Genomic DNA, 8,825 nt, shown 5'->3' with positions numbered 1-8,825 from the left:
TGGGGGTCAAGACAATAGTCAAAGAGGAACTACTTATTTATGCACTTCATCAGTTGACACTTTGATGCCACTACCCAGCTTTCTGTTTCACAAACAGAAAGGCTAGAAAATATTCCTCAGTTCTGAGTAGTTACACATTCCACAAAACTGTGAAATGTGTAGAAAATGCCACTGTCTACTTATAACCATTATTTATCTAACAGTTATCCATTGTTGAAATAGATCCAGTACAGGTTGGCCTCTGGATCACTATGCTTCCTCAAATTGAAATCTTGAATGTGGTTACTTTGTTTAAAATGTCAGGAATGCTCAGTAGAGTCGGTGCCCTGCTGGACAAAGTGATACTTTAAGACCTTCAGCACAGTGTACTTTACCTGACAATCACTACCCAGAAACCAGAGAGGTCATCATTTATTCAGAACTGATGACACACACCGAGTGACTGAGCGTGTGCGTGGGGAGGAAGCAGGGCGAGGATCACTTCACTTCACAGTTGGTGCTTCTCTCAAACATCAGATCTTACTGAACTCTCACTTCCTCTTTCATGAGAGCAGGGAAATAAAACTTCTGATACAAATAGGTGCCGCTGCTCATTGAAAAGGCGCCACACCTGAACTGATCTGGATATATTTTTTTATTATTTCATTAGCAGAAACAAAGCAGCAAAAAAAAAACATATCTATGAAACAATTAACAGGAGAATGGTTTCTCTGTAGGACCATTATCTTAGAGGCAGGTGATTATGACTATATAAGAAAGGAGCACCTAAACAGGAGGTGGTCTGTGGGGTGACAAATGTTGTAAACACTCGCCAGGTTTCAAAAGTCAGTCACACAAAATGAGAATGTGCACAGCCAGTTTGTCGGTGTCCCCCCACGACCCATCCCCCTACCACAGTGCAAACTCAGCATTTGACAATACCTTCTGCTGTAATAACTGTCTTCATGGTGGGGCATGTGTAAGCCCTCCCAAGGCAGCTGAAACTACAAATACACCAGAGTAACGGAAGCTCCAAGAGGACACAGAGAAGCAGTCACAAGAACAGTAAAGATAATCATAGTAATAAGACTGGTGGGAAAGAGATTCAGACCCTGAAACAACAAAAATATATATCCATATCACAGTGTGTGTTTGTGTGTGTGTTTGTGTGTGTGTATATCCAGTGTCCACATAGTGTCCTTCCAACAAACCGCCGCTGTAGACACAATGGATATAATCACTGCACAGGAAATAAGTACTAACATGTTTCGTCATTCATTCTGGTACAATCAACGGTGAAAACATTTTTATACACATTCTATCACTTTTCAGAGACTGTTTGTGCTCCGCTGATGATTTTTTTCAAGACAAGTTGCTGGGTCATGAGAATACTGAATATTAGGCTTGCCTGAATCAAAACTACAGAGGTGTGCATGTTTTAGCACCCCCTAAAGAAAATAATACACAAAGCAGGGAAAGAATTTGCAGTAAAAGCTCAAAATAAGGCGTATGTTAGACTGAAACAGTATTGATTATACAGAATGTGAACTAAAATAGAAAATCAAAATTAACATAGCCAGGCATAAAACAATTGCTTAAATGAAATCTGGGGTTAAAGTGAATTTAACATTATCAAAAAACAAACAAACAAAGAAAACACAATAGAATTGCTACTCTCTTTGATTTATATATACTCGGGAGAGAGGTTGTGGTATTAATTGCTTCAGATTGCATTTTTGAACTTTTCATTCTCAGCTACTTTTTGCCTCCAAGTGTCCAAGCTGGTAGAGGGAGAAACATTAGGATTTGTAATTTGAGGTAAGCCAGGTCAGGCCCTCGTAAAGTCCATCCCCTGTTGTTGCACATGAGGGCTGAACGTACCAATTCCTATCTCTGATCCGGGTCAGGCCCAGCTTCTCCTGTATCTCGTGCGGCTTCATGGCATCTGGGAGGTCTTGTTTGTTGGCGAAGATCAGAATAATGGCGTCCCTCATCTCTCGGTCGTTGATGATCCGGTGGAGCTCTTGTCTAGCCTCATCGATGCGGTCCCTGTCAGCACAGTCCACCACGAATATAAGGCCCTGCGTGCCAGTGTAGTAATGTCTCCAAAGTGGTCTGATCTTGTCCTGTCCACCCACGTCCCACACATTGAACTTCACATTTTTGTAGGTGACAGTTTCCACGTTGAAACCAACTGTAGGGATGGTGGTGACTGACTGTCCTAGCTTTAGCTTGTACAGGATGGTTGTTTTACCAGCAGCATCAAGTCCAAGCATCAATATTCTCATCTCCTTGTTGCCAAAGATCTTGGATAGCATTTTCCCCATCTTGTTGTCTGTGCATAAATACTCTGTTGGGTATTTTAAAAATTGACTTCTATGGTGCCTAAAGGTTTTTTCTCCCAATAATTTTGTGCTGTGTTATAGTTTGAAGGGATGATGGACGCCTTCCACGTAATGGCACAGGTGTCAATATTCAAAAAGTGTTGACTTTCAAGTGTGTTCAGTTGAAAACAGAGGTACAGTTGACCTGAACCGTTGGTGGTCTGACCTGAGATGTTGACTGTCCGTGGGAACAGTGTGGATGGAGCCCTCACAGAATTGGGTGGGGATATATTTTCATGATCCACTGCCCTTCAGTGTAAGAGGAGGGAGGAAATCACATCTGGTTTACCGAAGCAGTAAAGCTTTTACTTCACAGTCTCGTGTCTCCTGTAGTATCCAGCTGCTGCAGATTTCTACAAACAGCACCGTGCACAGATCAGGCCCAGTCCGAGCCCGGGGTTCCCACTTCCTCCTTGGCAGCCGGAGCTCCACACTTGCCTTCAGCTCGCTTTGGTTGATGAATTACAAGGCACCGTTCTTTTTTCACGAAAACACGCCGAATGCGTCTGGTCCGTCGGTGTACCGGAAGATCCAGAAGAAGACCGCTCAAAAGGTCATTGATTCATCCGACTTTCTCCTTCTCTTCCCCTGTGACACAAGAGCGGTCCCGGAGAAGGGAGGGGTGTTAGTACAGAGAACAACTTTGAATACGACAAAAAGAACCACGGTATGGACAGATCGGAACACAAAAGGAGACAGCACTGAGGGCGGATTGTCTACCTCTGTCCGCGGCGGTGTCCCCCCGGTCCTCAGGCCGTTTCTCCCCGTTCTTGCCGCTCTCAGTCTCTCTTCCTCCCTCCCTCTCTGTCGAGCTGTGGCGGTGCTGTGTTACCGGAAAAGGTGCGGACCCAGATCAGCCGCCACTTCCTCTACACTGCTCACACAATCTGACGTGGCGTTCAAGGACTTCACTACAGCTCCGTATTTTGATAACTACGTGACAAGGGCGTTACAACAGCATTTCTCTTTATTGCCATATACCAGCTTCGTTTAAAAAATAAATAAGTAAAAAGATGGAGGCGTACGAAAACCCTGTTCCAAATGTGTTGAAACAATAATCAAATCCTCACATTTGACCAAAACGATTTTCCAAGGAACAAGTAATGATTAAACTTTGGTAAATGTGACGGCCATTAGACAGTTACAAATATATAGGCAACATTATAATGGGGACCTGAGAAGGTCAGTTAATTTAGAAGGGTGTAGACATGAATGTTAGCGATAATTATATCATTTGAACTCGATTCATAATTGTACATAATCAAGAACTGTGAATCCCTACCACTGTGCTGAGGCCCACTAGTGTGTCGTGAGAGTACATGTCCAATTTCACTTAACTGCTCTGACATTTTTATGTATGTGTCAAATAAAAATAAATGATATATCATTAGGTTATTCATTGACAAAAAGATAGATAGATAGAACTTTATTCCCTCAGGAGTTCCCTTCAGAAAATGAAGGAGAAAAAAATAACACACACTACTACAGCACACTACTACAGCTTCAATCAGTGATTCTGAGTTGTTGCCCTAATCTCTGGGCGTTGATAACAATAATATTTAAGCTCTGGTCTTAGTTGTCATTTGAAAATACCTGCAGCCACCTAAATATTACACCAGGTCCACACAACATACACAGTTTTTGCCAATATCGATTATATGGAAGTTTTTTATCTCTATTGAATCTTGTTTCATTAAGAGAGGACTTAGGCTTTTAAACCAAAACTAATCAAAACAACAGTATGAAATAGTAATTAAACAATTATTACGCTTTTGTTTATCATCCCAGAACCCTAACCCTAACAAGGTTCATTACAGGTGCAGTAACTGAGTATTGAGTCTAAGATAAACCATATAACCAAATACATATTTTATGCTATATAAATTGCTATTTCCATTGCCCCTTAGTTACTTCTCTTTTAATCACCACCTTGATTAAATCCTCACTGGAGAGGTTCCAGCATTACACAGCATGAGGTGTGGAGGGAGGTTACCATATATTACGCAGCATGTCTGGACTTGAATGGTTTTGTAAATATTTAAACTGTGCAACCACGTTTCAAACATGCACACTGACAAACTCTGCAGTACAGGCCTTTAGTGTGGGACTGTAAACTCATTGCTTACAGATATTTTTTATATAAAAATATGAGTGTATTTATCTTGTGCGCTGTTGCAATTAATGCATGCGTGTGTATGTGTGATAAATTAGTGTTTTTTTTTTTGTTTTTTTTTTTGTTTTTTTAGAATAACCCAGCACTAAGGGATACCGATGGCGAAAAAGGTAGGATTTCCGACTGCAGACGAAGGCACCATGCGCCATTTCGCATGCGCGGTAAAGAGAAAGAAAGAAGTGGCGTGGGGATCAGCCCCATTATTAGGTGCTGTTGACGCCATTTGAACAGTATTCGTGTATTACTCAGTGTTTAATGACCAGCGTAATGCAGTAAACACCCACGGTCACAGTAATTCACATGTGAGAAAATAAGCAAATTTACAGTGCGACTCTCTCCGCCATGTCCGATTAGTCATTCAAAAGGTCCAACATGATCCACTGCGTGACGTGGACGTTGTGAGACTAAAAAGGAAACGAGTTCTTATTTCTGCCCAAAAGCTGTTCATTTTTTTAACAATATTTGGAGATGCACACTATAGTCAAATGACCTAAGCTGACGTACAATATATCAAGAACTTTGACAAAAAGAACTTAAATACATCCATGAATGACGTACATTTAGTGAAAAGTTTATTCGTTTATCGTGTTTATGAATAAAACTTGACATTGGTTGCATTAACCTTTATTAAAAAAGTTTAATGTGCTGTTTACATACATTTATTTACGTCAAACACTTTAGCAGTTTATGAGTTTATTTTAGAAACTAAGTTCGACATAGTTTCTGAAAATTAAAATACGAGCTAGAATTAAGTCAGCTAAAACATTTATCATTTCCCTGATTAAACGCCCATTACATTGGTAAATAATAGATTCATGTTTATATTATTTAAATATATGGGGTTTTTTCCTGCAAAATTTAGTATTTTAATTACTTTTAAAGTTAGAACTTACGCACGACACAGTAAATGCATAAAATTTAAAGGTCTAAGGCAAATGCTTAGAGCTGGTCTCTACAGAAGCATAGTTCACCTTATCAAAATAATACAACTCCATGTGGGCCAACAGAAACGTTCACGATGCCACACTGTCCTTACAATACAGTTTTTAAATTAAGGTTTGACCTAAAAACAAATAGTTGTCCTGTGCTGACGCGAAAACGCGATTGGTGGGTACACTGAGCATGCGCACTTTTTTCTGTTAGCGTTTCCTTGAAGTTCACAAGAATGGTGGTGGAGACGCGTCTGGTCGTTTAAGGATAGATAAAGTCGCTTCGGAAGCTTCTTAAAACATCGCCAAGTTTGCTAACAGTGCATGGAAGAAAGTGGTAAGGCTCAAGTCTATTAATTGAAACACGAAAACGGCGTAGCGGGACAAGTAATATGGCATTGAAAGGTCGACTACAGCTAGTTAGCCGATTAGCTAACGCGGGCGAATCATGGTGCCGTCTATTTCCTGGTGAATCGTGGCGTTACTCAGACACGTTGTAGATGTCTTGCGATATGTATATTAATCGAAATCTTACTTTCACTTGTTAATTACCGCGATAATTCGAAACTATCTATACTAATCTGAAATATTCGAATGTCCAGAATTCTGTGCCCCTCGATCCTACGGTCGCCACGCGAAGGTAACCACGGCGGCCGTTGCTCTTAGCACAAGCTAGCAAGGAAACGAGGAGTAGTTGAGGCCTAAACTTGTAGCTAAATATTGGTAATGCACACCATTTACTGAGATTAAATGTAATGGTCCAGAGTTAATATTAATCAAGTTCATGTGTACTCGTATTATCTGCACGTTTATGCGTAATTGTTGAATAGCCATAGTGATGACTTAAAAATCACGTGGATGCAGTATTTTTAGTAGTTAAAATTGGATTAAAGCAAAAGTTGGCTTCAGGTTTTTTTTTTTTTTTTGTACAAGAAAGCGGTGTCAGTTTATTTTAAAGCTAAAGTGGCTGCTCAAATCAATGTCATTACATGAAAGTTGTAAAAACCTGAGACGCAATAATCAGGACTAATTTAGTAATTTATTTTTAATTTTAAAATTACTTAGTCAACACAAGTGCATCTCTTTAGATAAGTTGATAAGTTATACCATAATACTGGAAGGTCACATAGGTTGCAATTTTATAATATAGATTTGTATTTAAACAGATTACTTTTTGAAGTCTTTCAAGGAAGACTAAAGTTTATGTAAGTTTGAGTGATAATTCATCTTGCTTTCGTCAGGTCTACAACTCTCAGGCAACACTGTTACTGGAATGCTGGATAGTGAGTCCACTGCCATGGAGAGCAATGGGGATGCCTTTCTTCCTGACCTTCCTGTTCCAAGCCAAGCTGCAGATTGGTCTTTAGACCAAGGCACCGGAGAACCACTCACAAACATCATACCCGGGGATTCTGATGGATCTCGAAATGGTACAGGGCCACAGCAACAACCTTCTCAGGAAATAAATACCACAGAGAAGGCAGTGGAGCAGCTTCATCTTGCAAGCGCACAGCTTTTTCAGGAGGTGCAGCCCCCTCAACCCCCAGAAAATGTCGAACAGCCATTAGAACACAAAATAGCGGCTGAACAACATGGACAGGAGATGAGCCTGGATCCAAGTACTGCTGGACAAGATGGCACTCAAGGTAGTAGAAATGCTTTGTTCTACATGAAAATAGTAATTGGCCAGTTAGCTAATCACTTTCAAACCAAGGCAGTATACTTGTTTTGTTGTGGATACTCAACTAAACAGCAAAAATGTCCCATGCAACCAAAGATCAAAGTACAACTTACACTATGTACAGATTGCCACAGCAACTAGCACTTTTTTGATGCCGACACTTTTCAGTGCTTGGGCTCAAAATTGTAAGATTAAGATTAATATTCAATATGGAAAAATCTCATAATCATGAATATTTAATCACATTTTTAAGTACAAAGCCCCTATTAACTAAGTGCTCAGCACCAAAGAAGGAGAAGTCGGCCCTACATTATTGCTGATGCAAAGTGTTTTTCTTTCATTCTTGAGACATCCACACAAGCATATTAGATTTAAAAAAAAAAAACGTGGCAAATGGTTTGCTTGCATCTTATAAATTACTTGCTGATTTCTCTAGATGGCCCTGAAGCCCCACAGGCAATGGAGGATGGCATGGAATTGGAGGAGCCACCCAAAGATGCCACTGAGCTATCTGCCATTCCAATAGAACCAGAAATGCCCAGTGAGTTTGAGAAACTCTATAGAGGTTGTGAAGAGAATCCGGAGGACTTCAATGCTTGGGTCTATTTGTTGCAGTATGTGGAGCAGGAGGTAATAAATGTCTGAATATTTATTTTATGTGCAGTTAAAAATTAAATCAGAACAAAATTGGGTAACTTCAATTGTGCTCTTCTGTTTCAGAATGTCCTCACTGCTGTGAAAAAGGCATTTGATGCATTTTTGCTCCGCTACCCTTACTGCTATGGATATTGGAAGAAGTATGCTGATATGGAGAAGAAGCATGGCAATGTACAAGTTGCTGAAGAGGTAAATCTATTTTAAAGTTGCATCTTCTGTTTTGGTTTAAAAAGTCTTTGAAGCATAGTGAAAATCTGTCACTAACAGACTCCTGTATTTTCTCTCTCTAGGTCTATAGGAGAGGCTTGCAGGTGATTCCTCTCAGTGTTGACCTGTGGCTGCACTATCTGACCTTCATTAAAGAAAACTCAGATCCTAACAACCCAGACACTGAGGGCCACATTAGAGCGTAAGTCATTTTCATCTTTGATAATAACTTATTGCATACATTTAATTATATTCATAAGCCATTCATAAATAAAGGTTATTTCAAAGCTTGTAATGAAATTTACCATTTTTCTACTCCTATTAGAACCTATGAACAGTCAGTGCTGGCGGCAGGCACAGATTTCCGCTCAGACCGTCTGTGGGAGTCATTTATCAATTGGGAAACTGAGCAGCAGAAGCTAGCCAATGTCACTGCCATCTATGACCGCGTCTTGGGCATCCCAACACAGCTCTATTCTCAGCACTTTCAAAAGTATGTGCTAAAAAATACGTTTGTTTTTTGAATTCATGAATGTCTTGTGTATAAAATATAACGTGTATACTATTTAACTTTCTTTTTCTTCAAACTTGATACATTTTCAGATTCAAAGATCATGTACAGAACAACAACCCAAAACACTTTTTGTCAGAAGACGAGTTTGTACGACTTAGGCTGGAGCTCTCTAAAGCCAGTCACGTGTCAATGGTCAGCAACGATGATGAGACCCCTGTCATGGAGGAGGAGCTTCCACCTGGAACAGAGGATCTTGCCGACCCTGCCAAGGTAGAAACCGATTTCCAGTTCTGCAGGAATG

At 40.2% G+C, this 8,825-nt stretch overlaps 2 protein-coding genes across 3 annotated transcripts in view; one reads left to right on the top strand and one right to left on the bottom strand.

The window, feature by feature from the left end:
• Nucleotides 1–616: 616 nt before the first annotated feature.
• arf6a (ADP-ribosylation factor 6a) lies at nucleotides 617–3,244 on the bottom strand. Its single transcript, XM_008313158.3, has 2 exons — nucleotides 3,084–3,244; nucleotides 617–2,951 (listed from the first exon to the last, which is right to left on the bottom strand). The coding sequence occupies exon 2, from the start codon at nucleotides 2,304–2,306 to the stop codon at nucleotides 1,779–1,781; it is 528 nt and encodes a 175-aa protein (XP_008311380.1). The 5' UTR covers nucleotides 2,307–2,951; nucleotides 3,084–3,244; the 3' UTR covers nucleotides 617–1,778.
• A 2,402-nt stretch (nucleotides 3,245–5,646) lies between these two features.
• prpf39 (PRP39 pre-mRNA processing factor 39 homolog (yeast)) overlaps nucleotides 5,647–8,825 on the top strand; it is a 6,714-nt gene continuing 3,535 nt past the window's right edge. For both annotated transcript variants that reach the window (XM_008313157.3, XM_017033666.2), the window contains exons 1-7: nucleotides 5,647–5,802; nucleotides 6,707–7,111; nucleotides 7,583–7,776; nucleotides 7,867–7,992; nucleotides 8,094–8,212; nucleotides 8,336–8,503; nucleotides 8,614–8,794. In XM_008313157.3, coding sequence (XP_008311379.1) covers nucleotides 5,790–5,802; nucleotides 6,707–7,111; nucleotides 7,583–7,776; nucleotides 7,867–7,992; nucleotides 8,094–8,212; nucleotides 8,336–8,503; nucleotides 8,614–8,794 — 1,206 coding nt within the window. In that variant the 5' untranslated portion in view covers nucleotides 5,647–5,789. The remainder of the gene's footprint in view (nucleotides 5,803–6,706; nucleotides 7,112–7,582; nucleotides 7,777–7,866; nucleotides 7,993–8,093; nucleotides 8,213–8,335; nucleotides 8,504–8,613; nucleotides 8,795–8,825) is intronic.

This window comes from Cynoglossus semilaevis, chromosome 7, assembly GCF_000523025.1.
Source record: "Cynoglossus semilaevis isolate Cse_v1.0 chromosome 7, Cse_v1.0, whole genome shotgun sequence".
Lineage (NCBI taxonomy): Eukaryota > Metazoa > Chordata > Actinopteri > Pleuronectiformes > Cynoglossidae > Cynoglossus > Cynoglossus semilaevis.
The sequence above is the reverse complement of the archived record's forward strand: the minus strand, read 5'-3'. Positions and strand labels throughout refer to the sequence as shown.

Bases quoted from the DNA above. Each gene is read 5' to 3' on its own strand.
- arf6a (XM_008313158.3), bottom strand. From the start codon at position 2,306: ATGGGGAAAATGCTATCCAAGATCTTTGGCAACAAGGAGATGAGAATA.